Below are 23,966 nucleotides of genomic sequence, written 5' to 3' on the forward strand. Positions count from 1 at the left end.
ATGTATGTGTGTGGGGGTGGGAGGGGGTGTGGGGGTGGGTAGGAGGTGCAGCGGAAGGAGTATTATGGTCTGCATTTTGGCTTGCATGGTAATCTGACCCCCTCCACCCCACCCCCACGCCCCCGCCCCTTATGTTTATCTCCATAGCGACACTCAGCACAGGAAGAATATTATGGTCTGTACATTTCTTTTGAAAGTGTATTATGGGATGTTCGCTGAGGCCTGGTCGGTGGGGGAGGGGTGCGTGTGATTTGGTATCCATGGAAACCACCCCCATATCCCTTTGATTGGTGGGTAAAGGATGTTACTCACACCCCCCACACCCATCTCAACACACACACATGCACACATACACACATATACACATATAGAGACAGAAAGACAAACAGACACATTGAGAGATATGCAGTGTGGGAGGAGTGATGGAAAATCGTATCTGAAAAATGTGTGTGGGTAAATGTATAGTGGTCTATGTATATGTTTTATTTCTGTTGTTTTATGTACTGTGTGTCTGTCTGGCTCTGTGTGTGTGTGTGTGTGTGTGTGTGTGTGTGTGTGTGTGTGTGAGAGAGAGAGAGAGAGAGAGATAGAGACGGACAGAAACCCAGGAAGAGAGAAAGCATGAGGGACAAAGGCTGGACCAGAGGGAGGGTGGAGACAAAAGGGAGGAGGTAGAGAGGGACAAACTAAGTAGTGTCAAAATGAGAGCTTGCTGAGTCAGAGAGAATGGTGGACTGGCTGATGAATTGACAGAGAGGTCTAGAAACGGAAGACAGGGTGAGGAAGAGAACGTTTGTAAACATGCTTCTTCCTCATTATTTCTATCTCAAAAAGTTAACTATGACATCCATGTACAGTCCACATACCACCATTAGCTTAATATATCTGTTGACAGTTTTTTCTAACTACCAAAGATTATTTTGTATAGCCTGCCTGACATAGATAACCAGATGTTAACATGTCATTCTGCAACAAGATGGCACTAAATTAAGTCACTGTATTTCAATACTGCACTAGATCTGTTCCTCAAGCACTTTCTGGATACCCACATAATGTGTATCTGATACTGCATACACTTGCTATAGTGTCTGTGCTTGGTATAAGCACTGTCATGTTAAGGGAGTTTCTCATATGTGTACTTTTACATGGGGTATTTCCTGCCTGTTTCCCTGCATCCAATTACTCTACTACTTGCTGCATTGCTTCTTACAATACCAACATCACGGGGAAACCTGACCTTTGTACAGGCCCAAATGGACAGCAAGACAGAGAGAAATAAACTGGTTGGTAAAGGGACGCAGTATGAAAGTAAAACATTACAGCATAACTGAACGGCATGCAAGACAGGAAAAAGTGCTATTCTTATCATATATCCCCAAAACAGGTGTCCTCACAGTAAGGTGCAATGTCTCCCAAAATCAATGTCAATGGTTATGTACCAGGTGGATGTACATTTTAGGAACAGAAGTGTGATATGGATTAACACTTTAATGACGACTGTAATTGTACTAATGCTTTGGTCAGCCTCTAGATAGTGCCTCTAGATATTTACACTTCTACATTCATGTTGATAATGTTAGACTGAAGGACATACACACAAGGAATGACTAGAACCAGTATGACCTCTCTTTAACCATTTCTTGTAGTGCATGAATTCCCCCCTCCCCCACCCTATGCACATTGTGTGTACATTTGTGTGTGTCTGTGTGTCATGAGTTGTATACTTAGCAGGTTAAGACTATGTCATTTCAAAAGTGAATGGTGCTGTATGGCTCCATACATGTACAGTAGATGGGAGGTGAAATCTTGTAGTCATGTGGCGTGGTGTTGCCATGTGACAGCTTTTTTTCCTCTTGCTCTCTCTTTTTGGAGTTATGCTTATTGTGGGATGTCAGTGACTGTGCTCATTATTATTATGGGATGTTGGGTGGGGGTGGGAGGGGGTGAGTGTCTCCATGGTAACGTTGGTTGCTAGGGGGGCACGGAGGAATGGGGAAGAAAGTATATGTGGGGGGATTATTATGGTCTGTACGTTGCAAGGTAACTATGCAGAGTGGGGGAGGGGTAAGTGTATGTGGGGGGGGTTATTATGGGATGTCTGGCCCCTGATCTCTTTGTGTGTATGCAAGGGGTGTTAGTGAGTGAGCGAGACGGCGACGTCGTATGATATGCCGGACCATATCCAACATTAGAATACTGCTTAATGGATAAGAAAACCACTTAGGCTTTCGTACAACTATAACAGTAATACGACAAATTTCAGTGTGTAAAGAGTTAATTACAGAATAACGTAATCCTACATTTTCGAAAACAACGGGATCATTCAAGTTCTGTGAGTAACCTTAACTGTACATTGTTGCAAATTGTGTCTGCTGGGTTTGAAAGGTTATAACAGAATCACATGTATAAAAATGCCAACAGTAGAACATGTAAGTGTTCTGTGTCAATAAGACAAAACACGGATTCATGGCGGGACGACATATTCGTGTCTTTGAATTTAGCCGGTAAAGCTAACAGGCGAGTTAGCAAGCATACAAAGCTGTCGCTTGCCAGAGGTATATCTAGCTAGCTAGCATGGTAATGTTAGTTAGCTAACCGCTAGTAGCTTGGCGGCTATAGCAAACGATGCATTGAGTAACGTATCTTTTATCTTCCTGCAATTTCTTCGCATTTACCTAGTCAATGGTATTTACTTTGGCTCTCGTTGTAGTAACCCTGCTGGCTAGTTGTATAAGGAATACTGTAGGCACCGATATATTATAGGTCCACCTGGTCCTCAACCTAACGTAACTCAACATTAACTTCCGTTTTCTTTTTGTTCTTTTTGATTTCACCCCCTCGCCACCGGCTTCCCCTCCTCCCGCTTCGACTTGGATAGACGCAAGATTGGGTGAAAGCCGAGGTGAAAAACTACTTAAAGTATATTGGCCCACATTGTGAAGTGAAAATTCACATTCATAATGTCGGGGAGTGAAGACGACAGAGATGATTTTGGACATACGGAAGACCGAAGCATGATTCAAGGTAATATCATTTAAACTCGAATTAGCTGGCACAACACGCACAATTCACTGTAGTAGCTAGCTGGCTAGCTTGTATTAGGTTGAAACAACCACTCTGCATCCTTCAACATAAGCTGCAACTGCAATCAAGTTTTAAGTTGTGTCAAAGCCTGTAGTTTACTTTAGATCGTTCTCTAACTAAAGGTAACATTTTAAAAGAAGGTAGGTTGATAATGTCTCAATTGTTTTTTGTGTGTGTGTGATTGGAGTGCATTAGACGACGGATAAGGCGCAGGTTTGAAGTTCTCATCGTTCTGGGTCATGTTGGTTACATGATTATGTATCTATATGTTCACACTAAATTCTTGTTTTGCTAGAAGAAGGTAGTACAAACTTTGAAGTTAATCTGCGTTAAGAGGACTGACCATTTGCAAAAATATATAATCACAGTTGTATCCACATTCATTTGAGAATTAGCTGGACTTCGTAATACCATGCACTTACTGGTCGATTGTCGCTGCCAGCAGTTAGCGGAGATGGCAAAGTGTGCAACTATGCGGATTCATCCATTTGCTAGCTAGGGTATCGCTTGTTAGCTCACTTGCTAGCTCAGAGCCACAACTCCGTATTTCGAAATCCATTCATGTTTACAATACCTCTACGATGTCCACAGTTGTGCCGCCGTAGAACACAGTCTGTGATTTGGTAGTGTTGGTGTACAACCTAAACCTAAAATAGATGCTTATTTCACACGGTGTTACTGAATTGCGGCCTACCGGTATTTTCGCGTGCAGACGATGGACTGCCGCGAGCTCTGTTGGATTGGTAGCTAGTTGGTTAGCACGCTGATGACGTTGTTGTGTTTGGCGTGTGTGTGCCCTGGGTGAAGGAAAGCGGTAGACTTCACTTCAGAATGTGTTTTTGTTGAAATTCATTTTGATCAGAACTGGGCACAGTAGTTTTGCATTTTTACGTTAAGACCACTTCTAACTTTTAAGGGGGTCGGATGTGACGACGGTAGCCGGGTAACGTTACCGGAAAAGTGCAGCGAGGGGCTTTCCCTAGATTGTCAACATTGTAGCCATCGCCACGATGGTTTTTATTGTTTATTTGGAAGCAAAGACTATACTTTTTATTGCAACATTTTAAAATGTATCTAGCTAATTGTTTTTTTGGTATGTTTAGCATAAACTTGTAAGGATAAGTAATACTGTAGCAAAGTACTTGAAGTTGGTCGCTCAGTCTTTAGCTGACATCAGCCTTTCTTGTTTTTTTCTCCGCAAACAGGCGTTGCTAACCAGTATGGCTAAATTAACGTGATTGATCTGAAACAAATAATCTTAAGTGAGGTTGGGACGGGAAACCTCACGTATCCAATACAGTGTCTCTAATTTTCGGATGCCTTTCTGTCTTACAAGAAATTGTTCGACTTATTCACAATCAAGATGTTTTCCCTATTGAATTCTCACACAACAGTGTCTTCCTGTGGTCACCTAGTTGATAATGTAAAAGTCGTAAACTGGAATAATGGCCCATCGTTTATTCGTTATTTATACAGCTCGATTTTCCCTCGACTGTTCCCGAGACTGTAAGGGACATGTCACTGTGGGGTCATGTTCTATCAGATACAATGATACAAGAGTCGAATGACATTGGAATTGTCAGTAGACTTACGAGTCAGTTTTGCACACTCAGATTTGGGTGACCGACTTCCCAGGCATGAACCGGCTACTCACAGACCTTTAGGGTTCCACAGTCTGTCCAGCTATTCCTCTGCATTCTCAATCTGCAAGCAATTACTTTATATGATTTGGGCTTGACATGGTTGCCAAGGTTGCACTGAGTGTCTTGTTACTTCAGTGCACAGTATATATAGGATCACACATAAACATCAGTTTTCAAAATGATTGCCTCTGCCAGATTTTTGGAATGAATGAATACCACTGTGAACATAGACTACATTGTAGAGATGTAAGTTTATAGTAATTTCAGTACCCTGGTACTTTCGAATACATAATTATTTCAGACAAATGTATGCGCAGCATTTATCAGACAAACTAGAGTTTGTATGTTTCACATGGTTCTCAATGTCTCAATCACATGAAATAATGAAAATGCTGGCTTGTGACATGCCTGACATCTTCTATCTAACCTTTTTAAGTTCAGGTGTTATTTCATGCATATTTTTTTTTATACATGAAAGTGAGACATTTTTATTAATAAGAACCACTCTACCCCATTACTTAGCAGTAGTAAGTAGCAGTTTAGTGCCTTTGCGGTTTTAGCACAGCCATTCCACACACTGCTGTCGGGTCCATGGGCTGTTTGGGAGTGAGGTTGTGTGGGGCTGGGCTGATGGGTTCTGTGTATCTGCCCTCTTTCCAGATGAGGAGGAGCTGGAGGAGGATATATCAGAGGGCGAAGCCCCCAAGGTGAAGAAGAAGAAGAAAGCCAAGAAGAGCAAAGAGAGCAAGAGCAGCAAGAGGAACCGACAGCGACGCGAGGTGTGTGTCTGTGCGTGTGCCCCACGCAAAAAATATTACAATTTTGGAGCCATACCCTCAATTTCATGGTCCTGCTCTATTTACTTATACCCTCTGTAAGTTAGCGACTATTTGGAATTCACACCTTGCTGAAAATGGCAGCTTTGTTTGGACTGAGTCAGTCTCATGGCTGCAGTCTGATCGAGTGCTTGGCATGAGCTGCTGCATCCCAGGGGAGCAGAATAAACACAGTATTCCTGTCTTCTAAATTTAACCGGCATTTGGGCCTTGTTTGCCGGATATCTCCTATAAGGGTTCATCTTCTGCCCCATTTCTCACATGGATTCTTAAGATTGACTCGTGTATATAATTAATCTCTAATGGAGGAATGTGAAGTTCCTGAATGTGACCTAGCTGGAATCCAAAATAGGGAACATTCATTTGATATGGCCCCCCCCCCCCCCCCACCCCGTTGTGTTTCTAGTCACCTTGTAGCACTTAATGGATGACAGACCACTTTACAAGAACACTACTGCAGACAGCTTGAATTATACTTTGAGAATTGAGGGTAGTCAAGCGCCCTCCAACTGTTCCTACCCATATCTAAGCCCAATTTTCACAGACTTCTATAGTACTGTGCATATGTTCTCTTTCAGTAGCACCCGGCATGGCTTGTAGGGTCTCCTCTATAAGGGTTCTGTCTTGTATACAGCTGCATAGTGGTCACAGCCACACAAACCACATATGGTTTATTTCATGAGGGTTTGTAGACCTGTGCTCATGCATTTATGAGCAAGTGTGATTTATTGATGCAAGCTTCTGTGTCTGCATATGTCGTCCATTTGTATTTCAGAGTGTAATGATGTTGAGCGAAACCTGTGTTTGTCTGTGTTACATTTTTAATGTACACGTTTATGCCTGCCTGCATTTTAATTTCCCACATGTGTGTCGTCCAGGACGTGCAGGTTAGCTCCCCAGAGCCCATGGAACAGCCAGAGGTTGGGGAGCCCGAAGAGGAGGCCGTGGGTGTCGCCCGCTCGGATAGCGAGGGCAGCGACTACACGCCTGGCCGCAAGAAGAAGAAGCGTGCTAGTTCCGCCAAAGAAAAAAAGAGGAGCAGTGGCTCCGTGGAGCGCAGCGGAGGGTCTTCAAGTGCCAAGAGGAAAGAGCCTGAGGAAGAGGAGGAGGAGGATGATGACGATAATTCAGTGAGTGCACTATCGTTTAAGGAGCAGCAAGGCTTCAAAATGTGTTTCTAATTGGGGGATGAAACTTTGTTGGATGAAATGTAGTCTAAGGTTCAAACCACTTTTAAGAAAACATTTGGCATTTAAGGCATCAATTCCATTCCAACTTTTTATTGATCTATAAAGAATTTCCTAATGGAAAGTTGAATGAAATCAGATTTTATCAAAGCATGCCTCATTGTCCAAAGCTTAAAGTGTATGTAACCTCAGGGGTGCCCTGCCACATAAGTCAGTGGTCTGTGTTTAACTCGGACATTTCCCCCTAGGAGCCTAAGACCTCATCCCAACTTCTGGATGACTGGGGCATGGAGGATATTGACCACGTCTTCAGTGAAGAGGACTACCGATCTCTCACTAATTACAAGGCCTTCAGCCAGTTTGTCAGGTATGGAACCATTTGTCAAGCTCTGGAGGTTGCTGCAGATTTTGTGTGCAGTGCTTTTAGTGTTGAGTATGGGAAGGAAAAAGTATTATTTATACAGAAACTAGTTTAATACTCTGTGGCAGTGCTTTTGGCCTTGCATCTTTTAAGTCTTCTGGTTGTCACCTCTCTCCTCACAGGCCCCTGATAGCAGCGAAGAACCCCAAGATCGCTGTGTCAAAGATGATGATGGTGCTGGGTGCCAAGTGGCGTGAGTTCAGCACCAACAACCCCCTGCGAGGCTCAGCCACAGCCACCGCCGCGCTGGCAGCCGCTAATGTGGCTGCCGCCGTGGAGAGCATGGTGGCTGAAGTGCCAGTAGCCACACCTGCACCCCCACCCCCCCCTGAACCACTGCCCCCTCCAGCCCCACCACTCCGCAAAGCAAAGACAAAGGAGGGGAAAGGTGAGTTGACCTGTGACCCTTAGTTAAAGAGGATAAACAACAACAACCTAAACCTGTCCGGTCAGGCATTCTGTGGGCTTGAACATTGTCTAGATTTCTGAACGCCACATAATTCTCTGAATAGGGCCCAATGCTCGCAAGAAGTCCAAGCCAGCCCCCAAACCTCAAGAGAAGAAGAATGTGAAGGCCAAGAAGGTAGCTCCACTGAAGATCAAGCTGGGAGGCTTCAATAGCAAGAGGAAACGCTCCTCTGTGAGTATTTATGCCTTGTTTCCCCCTTTTCTGAATGTGGCCTTATGGAAACTTTACTCCCGTTACTACCACCCTTCTCATCCTAGTGTTCTTAGTCAGGATTATCTCATGCTCTCTCTTGTCAGTTTCATGTCTTCCTGTCAGAGTAACAGTGTGATAACAGATATCTCCTATTCTTGTCTCTCTCCTTGTCTCCTGATTCAGAGCGAAGAGGACGATGTGGAGGTGGACAGTGACTTTGATGACGGCAGCATGAACAGCGTGTCCGTGTCGGACAGCTCGAACAGCCGCAGCAGCCGCTCCAAGAAGAAGCCCAAGCCCATCGCCAAGAAGAAGAAGAAGGGTGAGTGGACTGTCGTGGTTTTAGTCTTCTACCTTTTTTACCTGGAGCTCAGCAGCTTCTAAAGAGCTCTCTGGCTTTTAAAAGACCGGTTCATGTTTGACACTCTCCTTTTCCTTCTCAGTGGAGGAAGATGGTGATGGCTACGAGACAGATCACCAAGACTACTGTGAGGTGTGCCAGCAGGGCGGCGAGATCATCCTCTGCGACACGTGCCCCAGAGCGTACCACATGGTGTGCCTGGACCCCGACATGGAGAAAGCCCCCGAGGGCACCTGGAGCTGCCCGCACTGCGTGAGTCACGTCCCCTCCCCAAGCACAACCTGGATTAGCAGTTTAAACCATAACAGCCACACTCCACACACCTCATCCGTCCTTTTCCATATGTTCTGTTCTGTCCTCTCCTATCGGCATGAAAAGATAATGACTAATTGTCATAGGAAAGTTAAAGAATGACAATCTGTTCACACAGGGACTGATAATCGTTTTACTATTGGCGATTTTGACATTTCTTTTGGGGATTTTTATCTTTCCTTGTATATTCTGTATCACCCTCTCATTCTCTCCTGTTCTGTTTTTGATCTCTTTTCAGGAGAAGGAGGGCATCCAGTGGGAGGCACGTGAAGAGGTCTCGGAGGCCGAAGAGGAGCCTGAACCCGTCGGTGAAGCCGAGGAGGACGACCACCACATGGAGTACTGCCGAGTGTGCAAGGATGGTGGCGAGCTACTGTGCTGCGACTCCTGCCCCTCGTCCTACCACATCCACTGCCTCAACCCGCCCCTGCCCGAGATCCCCAATGGAGAATGGATCTGCCCACGCTGCTTGGTGAGACGACCTATCACACTTCTGATATGAGCTTGACTGACCAGGATATGAATAAAATTGTTAAAATTCAAACCATGTTTTCTGTGCGGTCATAAAGCTTATTTGTGTCTTGTGGTTTGTGTTTCCAGTGTCCAGCCTTGAAGGGTAAGGTGCAGAAGATCCTGACGTGGCGCTGGGGAGATCCTCCAGCTCCTACCCCTGTGCCCCGCCCTCCTGACCTCCCTGCTGACCAACCAGACCCCTCCCCATTGGCTGGCCGCCCAGAGAGAGAGTTCTTTGCCAAGTGGCACAACATGTCCTATTGGCATTGCTCCTGGGTGTCTGAACTACAGGTAAACACATCTACATAAGAAAAATGCATATTTCTACACATATTACAGCAGTCCTATTGGCATTGCTCTTTTTTTTTTGTGTGTGTCCGACCTACAAGTAATGTAGTAAACTATTATTATATTGCACTAGCTCTGGGTATTTAAGACCATTTGTAAACACATGGCGACACCCTCACACCCAAGTACACACCGTATAACTCCTCCCTGTGGTTTATGATTAGTATATGTTTTAGGCCTGTGGGATCGATGGCTTTGAGTTGGCATTTAGATTTGACTCTATTCTCTCCGTCCCCCTCCATCTAGTTGGAGCTGCACTGTCAGGTGATGTTCCGCAACTACCAGCGCAAGAACGACATGGACGAGCCCCCTCCCATTGACTTTGGTGTCGAGGGTGAAGAGGAGAAGAGCGACAAACGTAAGATCAAAGACCCCGTCTATGCTAAGATGGAGGAGAAATACTACCGTTACGGCATCAAGATGGAGTGGATGATGATCCACCGTATTCTCAACCACAGGTAAGGAGAACCCCCCCCCCCCCCCCCCCCACACACACACACACACACACATATAATGCAACTGTAGCTTGTTAATGTCAACCCTGCAGAAGTGTGCTACTATTAATATTAATCTTATCTCTCTTTCTGTGTCTCGCACCATCCTGTTCTGTGTGATCAGTGTGGATAAAAAGAACAACGTGCACTACCTGATTAAGTGGAAAGACCTGGCCTATGACCAAGCCACCTGGGAGGCTGAAGACATGGATGTCCCTGAGTTTGACCCTTTCAAACTGCATTACTGGCACCACAGGTATGCCCCCACTTGCATGTTGCACTGACATTCAAACGCTCTGTGTAACATCGTTCAAACGCTCTGTGTAACATCGTTCAAACGATCTGTGTAACATCGTTGAAACGCTCTGTGTTACATCGTTCAAACGCTCTGTGTAACATCGTTCAAACGCTCTGTGTAACATCGTTCAAACGCTCTGTGTAACATCGTTCAAACGCTCTGTGTAACATCGTTCAAACGCTCTGTGTAACATCGTTCAAACGATCTGTGTAACATCGTTCAAACGATCTGTGTAACATCGTTCAAACGATCTGTGTAACATCGTTCAAACGCTCTGTGTAACATCGTTCAAACGCTCTGTGTAACATCGTTCAAACGATCTGTGTAACCTCACTCAAACGATCTGTCTAACCTCACTCAAACGATCTGTGATCTGTGCATCAGGGAGCTAATGATGGGAGATGAAGGAAGGCCTAGCAAGAAGCTGAAGGTTAAGGGCAAACTGAAGAGGCTCGACAGACCTCCTGAGAACCCAGTGGTGGATGTAAGTGTGTTTTAACGTCCTATGTGTGCGTGAAAAGGTGCCCGCACAGAATTGTCCATCCAGATGTCACAGCGGTTTTATTTCTGTAATTTATGTTCCATTTTTGTCCCTTGCAGCCCACCATCAAGTTTGAGCGCCAGCCGGACTACCTGGACTCCACAGGGGGCAACCTGCATCCGTATCAGCTGGAGGGTCTCAACTGGCTGCGCTTCTCCTGGGCACAGGGCACCGACACCATCCTGGCCGATGAGATGGGTCTGGGCAAGACTGTGCAGACCGCTGTGTTCCTCTACTCACTCTATAAGGAGGTGTGTGTGTGTGGGGGAGAGAGAGAGGGGGGGGGAGGGAGGAGGGAGGAGGGAGGAGAGAGGAGGGAGGAGAGAGGGAGAGAGGGAGAGATTGATTTGATTCATTGTAGGCCTCAATTAATTTCATAGTCAGAATACCCATAATTGGCTTTATGGATAAAACATTTCCCATAAGCATTAAAAAGGCGTAATTTAAGGGCTCTGTGTGTTGTCTGTCTAATTATGAAGATATTGGCAACTGTGACTCATTTATGTACAGTTGTTGCCTTGCGAATTGTGGGAACGTTTTTGTCTGGTAGGAGAATTGTACCAGTTGAATGTATTAGACACAGACTAGAGTCAAAAACTAAGGACAGTTCTTTAAAATGTTCAGTGAGGTTGCCATGCAACGTTAGGAACCCATGGCTCTAAACCACATGTCCACTTCAGTTCTCCTATTATAATCCCGGTTTTAATCAGCCGTCTGCTTGTTGAAAACTGGTTATTATAAAGACACGTATGGCCTGCTTTTCACACATCACTGCCCTCGGCAAAGGTAATGTTGCTATTATCTGTGCCAAGTTAGTAGGGAATTTATTTGCTCATATTTGGTACCATGTCCTTTGATGCGCTGTTGATGAATGTGCTTGTCCTTATGTTAGGGGATAAATTGAGTATAATCCTCAAAATCAGTGGCCACATTTTGTTTGTCAGGCTTGAGTGATTCTGGCCCTAAGCCAGAATTGGAGATACTTCTGCCACCTACTGGTGAAACTTGAGACTAGAACTCAGCCTGTTAGCCATGTCAGTAAATTGATGTTCTTCAGTTCTTGAGTAAACAAACCAAATGGCCCTCACAGCTCATATTAAGGCAACTGTAAGAGATCTTGGAGCTTTCAGTGGGTTCTTTAAAATGACCTCTTCCACTCTTCCCTCCTGTCTCTAGGGTCACTCTAAGGGGCCGTTCCTGGTAAGCGCCCCCCTGTCCACCATCATCAATTGGGAGCGAGAGTTTGAACTGTGGGCCCCCGACATGTACGTGGTCACCTACGTGGGCGATAAAGACAGCAGGGCTGTCATCCGTGAGAACGAGTTTACCTTCGAGGACAATGCAATCCGCGGTGGCAAGAAGGCTTCTCGGATGAAGGTGAGTAAGGAAAAGATAGTTGGGGGGGAGGGGGGGGCTAGTAAACCACTAGTTATATAGACTTCTTACAAATAGCATGTTGGTATGTATGGTTCTCCTCTGTGACTTTCATTCTGACGTTTTGGTATGGTATTTAATGGTTCTCCTGACCTCTTCTGTCTATAGAAAGATTCACAGGTGAAGTTCCACGTGCTGCTGACGTCGTACGAGCTGATCACTATCGACATGGCTATCCTGGGCTCCATCGAGTGGGCCTGCCTGGTAGTGGACGAAGCCCACAGGCTGAAGAACAACCAGTCAAAGGTGAGTCTTAACACTGATGGAGTGCTGCTTGACCTCATTTCCTGAGAGTTTAATGAATGAGAATTAACTCTGCGTTGTGCTTCTCTCTGTTCTCCAGTTTTTCAGGATTCTGAATAACTACCCTCTCCAACACAAGCTGCTGTTGACCGGAACACCTCTGCAGAACAACCTGGAAGAGCTCTTCCATCTGCTTAACTTCCTCACGCCTGAGAGATTCTGGTAAGAGAGAGTGTGTGTGTGTGTGAGCATGTGTACAGTGGTTTTTGCCAATGTAGTCTTGCATGAAAGCTGGGTAAACTTGTTTCATGAATTGCATTCCAAAATAATTTTGTGTGCGTGTGTGTGTGAGCACGGCCTTTCCTCTTACGGCTTCCCTAGAAGTGTTATAAACGTACAGAAGCAATGTCTTAACTGCCTGCCTGCCTTTGTACCTCAGTAACCTTGAGGGCTTCTTGGAAGAGTTTGCCGACATTGCCAAGGAAGACCAGATCAAGAAGCTGCACGACATGCTGGGTCCGCACATGTTGCGTAGGCTGAAGGCCGATGTCTTCAAACACATGCCCTCAAAGACTGAGCTCATCGTCAGAGTTGAGCTGAGCACCTTGCAAAAGTAAGTGCAAAGGATGGATGGATGGATGGGAGGGTATTGGATAAAACTGTAGCTGCATTGGATAGAGGGGATGTATCTACAACTGTCCACAACAGAGGAAAGCTTGTCACTTGGAAAAGATATAAAACATTTATGTTTCTACAGGAAATACTACAAGTTCATCCTGACTCGCAACTTTGAGGCCTTGAACACCCGTGGAGGAGGTAACCAGGTGTCTTTGCTCAACGTGGTGATGGACCTCAAGAAATGCTGCAACCACCCTTACCTGTTCCCTGCAGCTGCCATGGTACGTCCCATAATACTGTCCACTGATGTCTTGGAACATACCATGGATATTTACATAGGAAGTATAGAATAAGAGTGTGCTACAAGTTAAGACGTAGTGTTAAACTTTTGATTGATTTTCTCAAACAGGAAGCTGCAAAGATGCCCAATGGCATGTACGAAGGCAATGCCTTGACCAAAGCTGCTGGAAAGCTGTTCCTGCTGCAAAAGATGCTTAGGAAACTCAAAGACGGTGGACACAGAGTGCTTATTTTCTCTCAGGTATGAATACTAAGAAACACATTAGTCTCATGCAGTTCCACACACATTTGAGTGCATTTTTTAAATGTAATTTAATTTAGCTTTTTCTGCTAACAGTGGATCTTCACAGCATGTTCGGTTTTCTGTATTGTCTGGTCACACCAGTCTCGTCATGATTTCGAACAACAGTTTCACTGTTCCAAGTCACTAAGTGATTGTTATGTTCCTCCCCAGATGACCAAAATGTTGGACCTGCTGGAAGACTTCCTGGAACATGAAGGTTACAAGTACGAGCGTATCGACGGAAGCATCACTGGAGGCATGAGGCAAGAAGCCATCGACCGCTTCAATTGTAAGTGTCCCACAAAAAACCCAAAGCCTGCCTCAGCTGTCTGAGCTTACATTCCCATAACTACATTCCTCTACTATCTCACCAGTCCCCATACAGCTCAGCTAATACTAGATCCTCGTTTAGTGGCACGTTTGCACTCTCGATTTGTGTGGTAATGTTCTGTGTTCTCTTCCAGCTCCGGGTGCTGTGCAGTTTGCCTTCCTGCTGTCCACCAGGGCTGGTGGTCTTGGAATCAACCTGGCCACAGCCGACACGGTCGTCATCTACGATTCCGACTGGAACCCTCACAATGACATCCAGGTTAGGCGCGCAGCTCCTCCAATTGTTTTGAAGGCCTTTTAGTGGGGTTGCGTTAGTATCAATTCCCTCGTGAAATTCGAAAGAAAAAGGTTGGTCCTATTGAAGATATTTACCCTCTTCTATCGTATTTCACCCTCCTCACCAGGCCTTCAGCAGAGCTCACCGAATCGGCCAGAACAGGAAGGTGATGATCTACCGTTTCGTCACTAAGGCTTCCGTGGAGGAACGAATCACTCAGGTACAACTCGCAAGCCAAATACTGCACATGGACATTTTAAAGCCTGCTGATCTTCATGCCTTGATGATGTTATTTTTTTCTGTCTCAGGTGGCAAAGAAGAAGATGATGTTGACCCATCTGGTGGTGCGTCCAGGTCTTGGCTCCAAGACTGGCTCCATGTCCAAGCAGGAACTGGACGACATTCTGAAGTTCGGAACGGAGGAACTTTTCAAGGATGAATTACATGGTATTACAGGAGAGAGCAAAGAAGACGACAGCAGTGTTATCCACTATGATGACAAGGCCGTTGACCGGTTGCTGGACCGTAATCAGGACGGGATAGATGACGCCCCAGAACTGGCGAGCATGAACGAGTACCTGAGCTCCTTCAAGGTGGCCCAGTATGTGGTGAAGGACGAGGAAGAGGAGGTCAGTCTAGTATTATAGTCCCTTAAAACTTAGAAAAGTCCAAAGGTGGTTATACAGAAAGTAATAAGTAAGGAGTGAATTATCCTACACACTCCGCATGTTAGCCAAATGCAGTAGATTGAGGAAATCAGGGAATCCATTTGCTTGTCCATGGTGTCCCCAAATAACCATCTACCTCTTGTTCTTCTTCCTCTTACTTCCTGGTGCTGTCTCAGGAGGAGGAGGTGCAGCGTGAGATTATTAAGCAGGAGGAGAGCGTGGACCCAGACTACTGGGAGAAATTGCTCCGCCATCACTACGAGCAGCAGCAAGAGGACCTGGCCCGCAATCTGGGCAAAGGCAAACGTATCCGCAAGCAAGTCAACTACAACGATGGCTCCCAGGAGGACCGAGGTAGTAGACGGGGTAACAATCTGCTCTGCTCTGCTCGGCATTACTACCTTCTAACCCTCCCCTGTGTTTGTCCTTGTTTGTTTGTTTGTTTGTTTGTCACTGTGTAGAAGCATGTTGGTATGTAGAGAAGTGTTCTATGTGTGTGGAGTCTGTCTGTGTTTGGTTGGCAGAATGTATATATATATAAATCATATATACATTTTATTTTACTTATTTCCTCCCCCCGGGTTGCATTTATTTATTTATTTAAAAAAAAAAAGATTTGGTCTGTTGGCTTTGATGCATGCATTATCTGACGATTATTGCATGATTAGTAGATTGAGTGCTGTGATCAACTCACAATTGCCTCAAGAAAACGTTATACTTATATTGCAGTAATCACACGTGAAGGAAAAACTTGCTAGTTCCTCAACTCAGACATTTCTCTCTCAGACAAAAATGTGCATTTGGTGTCAATCTGATTGGATGGCAGTGACGGATTTGATTTATTAATTAATGAATTAATTTTTTTCTTGATCGCCTCTGAGTCTGGGTGTATAAAGCTTACACTCAAGTCATGTTTCATTGAGTCTCTGTGTTTGTGTGAACACTCAATCACTAGAAGTGATAGAAATGTGTGTGTGTGTGTGTGTGTGTGTGTGTGTGTGTGTGTGTGTGTGTGTGTGTGGCACTAGTAGAACCACTCTATAATTCTAGTCATCTATAAAGATGCGTCATATGATTTTCCATGCTCTTTCCTAACTACTTTTATCTTCCCACCCATTCTCTACAGATTGGCAGGATGACCAGTCTGACAACCAGTCCGATTACTCAGTGGCTTCTGAAGAGGGTGATGAAGACTTTGATGAGCGTATTGAAGGTACACCTCCTGAAGTGTAGTTTGTTTGTGTATGTGGGGTAGACTAGTAGCACTCCCTAAGCCTTGTATTCAAGACACGTGTTTGCATTATTTCAACAATGGACCATGGTATCGCTTCTGTAACATTCTTATCTCTCCCCTACTCCCTGCAGTTAACTCTCGACGACCCAACAGGAAAGGCCTGAGGAATGACAAAGACAAGCCACTGCCCCCTCTGCTGGCCAGAGTGGGAGGAAACATTGAGGTCAGACCAAACTCTAGGACTGGTCAATTTAAAGATTTACTCTGCTTTCCTCTATATGTTTGGATGTACTGCTATGTGATTGGACTGACATTTTTTGGGGGTTCTTTTCAGGTGCTTGGGTTCAATGCCAGGCAAAGGAAGGCTTTCTTGAATGCAGTGATGCGTTACGGGATGCCGCCCCAGGATGCCTTCACCACCCAATGGTTGGTCAGGGACCTACGAGGGAAGTCTGAGAAGGAGTTCAAGTGAGTTGCTGCGCAGCTATCTCTGCTTTTTCAAGTTGAAATGGAGTACCTCAGGTCTCCACAGTTGGACCTGGACCTTTTTTTTTTTTTATCCATTTTAACGTGCGTTTTTTTATCTCTGCCAGGGCATACGTGTCGCTCTTCATGAGGCACTTGTGTGAGCCCGGGGCTGATGGCGCAGAGACCTTTGCCGATGGTGTTCCTCGGGAAGGGTTGTCACGGCAACACGTTCTTACACGTATAGGTGTGATGTCACTGATCCGTAAGAAGGTATGACTCTCCGTGGCTTTAATGTAAATTAAAAGAAAGCTGTTGAGCGTACTAGTCCATGATGACCTACTGTTCGACCCTAATTTGACACCACTGTCTGTCGCCCCATAGGTTCAGGAGTTTGAGGAGGTGAATGGCCAGTGGTCCATGCCCTGGATGATGGAACTGGAAGAGAGCAAGAAGGCAGCTGCTGCTGCTGCCGCTGCCCAGCCAGAGTCCCCAGGCAAGACCCCCTCCACCGGAACCCCGGCAGACACTCAGCCCAACACCCCTGCCCCAGGTATGCCACTATTTACTTTTGCCCACTAGGTAGGCCACTATTTACCCCAGTTGAATCCCATTTACTGTTGGTCCCCCTTCCCTGTCCTTAGAAAATGCAACCATGTTTAAAGTATAGTTAACACTCTCTTTACTTCCGGAGAGTTAACCATGGATATATGCCCTCTGTGCATTGTTTGCCATATGGACGCTGGCCTTTGTCCTCCGTCAGAGCAGCTTGCAGTTGGTACTGCCTTCACTGAACCCATTATCGGCAGTGGACAGCTTGGTTCAGCTTCTTTGTTCCCTTTCCTTGTTTACCTCATCCCAGTCTTTCTGTTGTATGTGTTTGGCAAACACTTTGTCTTTGTGTTCCTTAATGGTCTTGTGTTCCTAAATGACCCTTACTGTCTTTTTGTCCATTTCATGTCAAGTCAACCAGCAGTTCCCACCTCAAATTTTTTATTTTGGTATTTCTTTTTTTTCCTGTTGAAAGCCTGACTTATACGATGGATAAATCCCAAATATTACGAATAGGGGTTTCATAAAGCCACTTAGAAATGCTTCATCCTTTTGCTTATGGGGACCAATATGTACTTTGCGTACAAGCTTCTGCCAGATTTAACGGATTTATTTTTTTAGATTTGTGTCAGAAACAGTCTCTCAAAAATGGGGGGACCATATTGTGACAGATTTGTTCTCTAACCAAAGTAGATGTTTGTTGGTATCTGTGCCATTTAAAGGGCAAAGATTCTGTAATCTATCAGAAACTGGTCCGAATGAATGTCACATTCCTACTTGATGAATTATTCTCATGGTTCTAATATTTGGAATTTCCTCATCATATTGAGGTGGGGAACTGGTTGAATTGATAAAGAATAGCCCTTATATGAGCTCAACTCTTCATTAACTGTTTCTGCAGAGGATGCATCAAAGACTGAGGATGCAAACAAGGATGCTGACAAAGAAAAGGAGCTGAAGAAGGATGAAGTAGAAAAGAACGGAAAAGAGGCCAAGGCAGAGGAATCGGAGGTGAGCCTTCACATTCAACTCATGCCAGGTTCCAACACCTCTCAATGGCCAGCAGCAAAGACTGAAAAGCCTGATGCTCTCTCCAAAATCTAATTTAAAAATGTTAACCACATTCAGTTTCTTGTGCAATTAATCCAAATGCACCATTAATGCTAACCTATTGAAGCACAGCCAAATCCAGCACCAGCGCCTTAACAGTAGTTGTTGGGAATAGACAAAACACACATTATACCTGTAACAGCCTGTGAAGGTTGTGTTTGTAATTCAATGGATAATATATAGTAACATTCATTAAGGTGGTGTTTTTGAGAATTGTGGCCATTTAAAAAAACCAAAATGCATTAAAAAAAAAACCTTGTTCAAAAAGGTTTCCAGTCATTACATTAAAGTTGGTTGTTACAACTCTCAACTCAGGTTATTGCCATCCCTGACGATGAGGAGAAGCCTTCAGCTGAACAGAAGGCCAAAGAGCCCGAGAAGAAAGAGGCTGAAGGCACCACAGAAACGGAGAAAGCTGGCAAAGAAGAAGAGGACAAGGACAATGACAAAGAGAAGGACAAGGATAAGGACAAGGACAAGGATAAGGATAAGGATAAGGACAAGGATAAGGACAACGACAACGACAAAGACAAAGAGAAGGAGAAGGAGAAAGAGAAAGAGAAGGAGAAGGAGGGAGAGAAAGTAGAGAAGAGCGGAGAGGCTGCTGAAGAAAAGGCAGCAGCGGACAGCAAGCCAGAGGGGTCAAATGGCAAAACAGATGATGCTGAAGTTAAAGGTGAAGAGAAGCCACTACACTGATGTTTTAAGGATCAAGTCTTCTTATTCATTGAAGTTTGTGCAAAATTCTCAGAAGTCTGCACCATAGTAACAGAGTTTCTTTTTTCTCTCTCTCCTGTTTTTCTTTTTATTTCTCTCCTGCAGCTGAAGACAAAAAGGAAGACAAGCCTGAAAAGATGGACACCACTCCTGCAGCTGACAAGAAAGGTAATTAATGAAGGGTTTTACGTCTGGGATTTCACTCTTCATAATGCAGCTCAATGCACAGTACTGTTCAAAAGTTTGGGGTCACTTAGAAATAAAGGAAATAAAGCAAAATTAATAGCATTTGAAATAAAGATTTGAAGGGGTTCGAAATACAGATATTTGTCCTTCAAACTTTTGTCAAACTAATTTCCTTATATTTGAAAGAAAAGCACATGGAGGATTCTAAGTGACCCCAAACTTTTGAAGGGTAGTGATGATTTAAATACTATGGAAACCTTACTCGTCACCAGAGCCATTATTGACTTGCATGTGTTGTGTTCAGATGGAAAGGAGGAGAAGGAGGTTGTCAAGACGGAAGAGCCGGCCAAACTGCAGAACGGCGACACCTCCAAGGAGGTAGCTCTTCCAGGGGCCAGCGAGGAGAAGAAGAAGGCCAAGACCCGCTTCATGTTCAACATCGCAGACGGAGGCTTCACAGGTTAGCCAGTTATATTTGAACATCAATGTCTCAGTGTCTGTGTTTGCCTGTACCTCCCTCCCTCTCTCTCTCTCTCTCTCTCTCTCTCTCTCTCTCTCTCTCTCTCTCTCTCTCTGTCCTCCCTCTTTTTATCATTTCAGTCTGTGTTATGTCTGTCTTTCATGGCCGGTGCTTTTGTTCTCTTTGCTATTTCCCCATTTATGACCGTCGCTGCGCCACAGGGACTAATTTGCGGAGTAGTTCCACCTAATGATTAATGTTCAGTGTGCAAATCTACTGCTTGACTAGCCAACATCTTGTGATGTAGAGGTTCAAAGATCATGACATTTCCCATGCTGCATTGCCACCACATTTTTTGGATGGATGCCCAATTTTGTGCGTAAGGGGTACTGCAACTGACAGATTTCAATGTCTCCGGAACCGTCCTAAGCCTTTAAATTTGGTATGCGAAACCAGTTACACCAGTTTTCCTCTGTTCCTCTGACATAGTTTGGTCAAAATCCTTTTCGACTTTAGGTGTTTACGGAACATTTACACAAAGCTTGGAGCCCAGTGATTGCTGCTTGCAGATATATGTTTTTATTTATGATAATATATGCCCTGCATGTACACAGGCGGTCATAGAGTGTCACTACTTCACACGCTTTTAGTGTACAGCTGACATAGTCACTAAGTATAGTTCCTTACATTTTTGGAAACCTAGGGATTTTTCCTATTTAGTGCTGTCTCAGTAAATAGGGTCTGAAATATATGGGAGTCAATAAAATGCGGGAAGGGTCAATAACTGCGCATTACTTTAAAACTACTATTCACTGTCTTGACAGAACAATGAAATATGGCTCAAACATTACATTTCAAGATTCATTTCTTGGGACTAGAGGCCGTATGTTATTGGTTTTGCCAAGACGGTGGCCACTTTTGGCCTCATGACAATTAGCAGTCCATATTGGTATCAGCCTTGGTGTAAATGCACCCTCTTCTGTTTACCCAAAGTTTGGCATGTTTGTTTTATCATATTTGTTTAGATTTTTTGAGACGTCTATGTCATCATGATCAGTACTTTCCTGAAAATCCTGTTGTATGTAATCTGACACATCTTCTGCCCTCTGGTGGATTATCCGTGCACTGTAGGTGCACTTTAGGCAGTAGTGGGCCTCTGAATGCTTTATTCAAAATGGCTGCCCTTATGTAGTAACCCACAAGTATTTGCAGGGAAAGCTTTGGCAATTTTTTCAAAAGTTACTGGAAGAATAACATTTCTATTGTTCATAATATTTCAATATAAAAATGTGCTGTATTGAAGCAATTTATAATTACTTAATATTTCATACTTTAATTTATAATACAACCTTGTCAAATGTATGTATCAAATATGATACAGAAGATATTGAAGGTTAATATATTAAGTATGACTTTTTTTATACATCAAGTATATAAGGCAATTTATTTGTAGATCCCTCCATTGTCTTTGTATTGCAATTCATGATGTTGACAAAGATCTCAGACTGATGACCCAGAACTTGGTCTATTGACTCACTTCCTGAGGTGGTGAAAAATTGTAATGTGCAAAACACATTATCATATATGTAGATGACTTCATATGTTTTTTGTTTTTCTTAAAGGACCAAAAGTCTTTACAGGGTGAAATTACACGTATTTATAAATATATATTATTCCAGATCTGTTAATAGATTTGTCAATACGGTTTTCATTTCTTAGTTTCACTTCATTCTTGCTCATTCTCGGACTTTATAACCATATTGCGCACCGCTATGTGGTATGTCTAGTTCTATCTTGTGGTCATCTCTTGCTTTTTGCTGGCCTTTGAGGATTGGTCCACCGAATCAAACTTTTGTTTGTGATCATCTGTTTATATTTCTGTCTCTCTCTGACTGTTTTTGTAGAACTACATTCCTTGTGGCAGAATGAAGAGCGGGCTGCCACCGTTACGAAGAAGACCAATGAGATCTGGCATCGTCGTCATGACTACTGGCTCCTGGCCGGGATCATTCAGTATCCTTTAAGCTTTGTGTGTGTGTGTGTGTGTGTGTGTGTGTGTGCATATGTACGAGTATGTGTACGTGGAGAACTCGGTAGAAACATTTCGAGATATGCCCCTTCACCTCACTGCTCAGACATGGCTATGCCCGCTGGCAGGATATCCAGAATGACGTGAGATTCGCCATCCTCAACGAGCCCTTCAAGGGCGAGATGAACCGCGGCAACTTCTTGGAGATCAAGAACAAGTTCTTGGCCAGGAGGTTTAAGGTATGGTGTGTGTGTGTGTGTGTGTGTGTGTGTGTGTGTGAGTGTGTGTGTGTGTGTGTGTGTGTGTGTGTGTGTGTGTGTGTGTGTGTGTGTGAGTGTGAGTGTGAGTGTGAGTGTGAGTGTGAGTGTGAGTGTGAGTGTGAGTGTGAGTGTGAGTGAGAGAGTGTGTTGGCCTAGTCAGTGTGATCACACTCGGTTTGTTGGACATAACAGTACGGTATGCTAGCTACCTGGAAACACTTGGCTGGAGCTGTTTGCCTAAATCACGTTTTGCTGCAGCTTTGTTTGCTGCTCATCGCATTTGACCGATGCATCGCTTGCAGTATGTGATGGCCCAGTGCAATAGAAATGATAATCCCACAGGGAATACAAGTAACGTAAGCATATAGAAAAAATAGACTACACGACAGTGGGAGCCGATTTAGAGTGTTGTCGTGAGGTTTCTGACTGAGTGGAAAAATTGTCTTTGAAAAAGTTCTCAAAAGCTATGCTGTGTGAGCTGTGATGTCTGAGTACATCTTCTAACCCTTCTTCTTTGTGTGTGTGTGTGTGTGTGTGTGTGTGTGTGTGTGTGTAGCTGCTGGAACAGGCTCTGGTGATTGAAGAGCAGCTGCGCCGGGCAGCCTACCTGAACATGACCGAGGACCCGTCCCACCCCAGCATGGCCCTCAACACGCGCTTCAGTGAGGTGGAGTGCTTAGCCGAGTCCCACCAGCACCTCAGCAAAGAGTCCATGTCCGGGAACAAGCCGGCCAACGCCGTCCTGCACAAAGGTGAGACGTCACCTACTTAAAGTGGTCTCTGATGTGACGTCGAGGTGGGTTGTGACGCAACACTAGAGTTTACGTTGCTCACCATGTGTTTTTGTAGTAGGAACACTAACCTTTTGCTAGTCTTATATCTTCACTTTGTAATGACTTGCTTATTCACCCTCTTCCATGTGTCCATGTCAGTGCTGAAACAGTTGGAGGAGCTGCTTAGTGACATGAAGGCAGATGTCACCCGTCTCCCAGCAACCATCGCCCGGATACCTCCTGTCGCTGTCAGACTGCAGATGTCCGAGAGGAACATTCTCAGCCGCCTGGCTAGCAGGGGCCCGGACACACAGTCACAGCAGGTGTGTAGGACTCTCTGTGTGTGTGTGTGTGTGTGTGTGTGTGTTGTCTGAGAACAGAAATAATTAAAAGTAAATAGTGCTGTCATAATATAACTGCAATTAGTTCGTTTTTATTGTGAGTTTAAAAAAAAAAAAAATATTATTTAATTGTTTTTATCGATTCACAGTGCTTGTAAATAAATCTCGATAGTGGGCTGTATATTAGCTGGTATTCTGTCGGACAGAAACTAATCAGTGGTAAGAGTAAGGCTTCAGTAGTTATTGATGTGAATGTTAATTGTACTCTGTGTTCTGTTCTGTTCAGGTATCACAACAGTAGCCTGTAAGGCTCACCCTTGACCTCCCCTGCCACCAAGCACCGCCCACCACCTCAACATTCCTGATTGGCACCTCAGAGGACATCTCGCCTTAGCTTGAAGCCACACCCCTTTACCTATATATGGACATGAAGCGTTTCTATTGGCTTTAAACCAGAAGGCTGAGGAAACTTAGCTATTTTATTTTTTTGTTTTGTTTCTTTTTTTTCTTTATTAATATTATTGATATAATGTTATTATGGTTTTTTGGGACCTAAAATAAAAATTCAATAAAGGCCTATGTTTCTTTCTTTTAAAAACATTTTTTTTCTTTGACTTTCTCTCATTATAGTTCTGATGGGAATTGTGGTAGCCCTGAAAGATTGTTGAGAAGGAAATATTTGCACTGTAGTGCTGCCATAGAAACAAGATAAGATTGTACTGGGCGTCACACCGAATTTTCACCTTGGAAACGTATTTCTGTCGATCACTGGTGCATGTCTGCGTCAGTTTTCATGGTTCATGCCGGTCTGAACACATTTATGGAGTAGATGCTCTTATCAAAGATGTTGATGTTAGTACCTTGTTCTACCAGTGGAGCAACAAGAATATACAGAACCAGTTTTGATGTTGGCTGGTTTGAAATTACTGCATACTTGCCCTTTTTTAATAGATCAGGCATTTTGAGCCTTTTGAGTCCATGGCAAGC

At 44.3% G+C, this 23,966-nt stretch overlaps 1 protein-coding gene across 3 annotated transcripts; it reads left to right on the forward strand.

The window, feature by feature from the left end:
* Positions 1-756: 756 nt before the first annotated feature.
* chd4a (chromodomain helicase DNA binding protein 4a) lies at positions 757-23,878 on the forward strand. 3 transcript variants are annotated; one of them, XM_042710699.1, is made up of 40 exons: positions 757-777; positions 2,879-3,024; positions 5,388-5,506; positions 6,442-6,693; positions 6,999-7,117; positions 7,294-7,559; positions 7,684-7,811; positions 8,016-8,154; positions 8,276-8,445; positions 8,744-8,977; positions 9,106-9,309; positions 9,613-9,824; positions 9,985-10,116; positions 10,543-10,642; positions 10,759-10,950; positions 11,876-12,076; positions 12,242-12,379; positions 12,477-12,598; positions 12,816-12,989; positions 13,134-13,275; positions 13,404-13,535; positions 13,749-13,866; positions 14,042-14,166; positions 14,312-14,404; positions 14,493-14,813; positions 15,029-15,218; positions 15,979-16,065; positions 16,218-16,309; positions 16,421-16,554; positions 16,680-16,824; positions 16,936-17,104; positions 18,005-18,114; positions 18,529-18,889; positions 19,036-19,098; positions 19,421-19,576; positions 21,481-21,589; positions 21,712-21,844; positions 22,422-22,617; positions 22,798-22,961; positions 23,266-23,878. In XM_042710699.1, the coding sequence occupies exons 2-40, from the start codon at positions 2,961-2,963 to the stop codon at positions 23,278-23,280; spliced, it is 6,021 nt and encodes a 2,006-aa protein (XP_042566633.1). In that variant the 5' UTR covers positions 757-777; positions 2,879-2,960; the 3' UTR covers positions 23,281-23,878. The 3 variants fall into 3 exon arrangements, with proteins under 3 accessions (XP_042566633.1, XP_042566632.1, XP_031442306.1); XM_042710698.1 differs by lacking the exon at positions 757-777 and adding an exon at positions 2,089-2,332; XM_031586446.2 differs by lacking the exon at positions 757-777 and adding an exon at positions 2,089-2,332 and having other exon boundaries at positions 15,029-15,206.
* The last annotated feature ends 88 nt before the right edge of the window (positions 23,879-23,966 follow it).

Source organism: Clupea harengus, chromosome 19, assembly GCF_900700415.2.
Source record: "Clupea harengus chromosome 19, Ch_v2.0.2, whole genome shotgun sequence".
Lineage (NCBI taxonomy): Eukaryota > Metazoa > Chordata > Actinopteri > Clupeiformes > Clupeidae > Clupea > Clupea harengus.

Excerpts from the sequence above, each read along its gene's own strand:
- chd4a (XM_042710699.1), top strand. The coding sequence starts at position 2,961 with ATGTCGGGGAGTGAAGACGACAGAGATGATTTTGGACATACGGAAGAC. Across the intron at positions 7,812-8,015 it reads GCAAGAGGAAACGCTCCTCT|AGCGAAGAGGACGATGTGGA; the intron begins GTGAGTATTTAT and ends CTCCTGATTCAG. Across the intron at positions 12,077-12,241 it reads AGAAGGCTTCTCGGATGAAG|AAAGATTCACAGGTGAAGTT; the intron begins GTGAGTAAGGAA and ends TTCTGTCTATAG.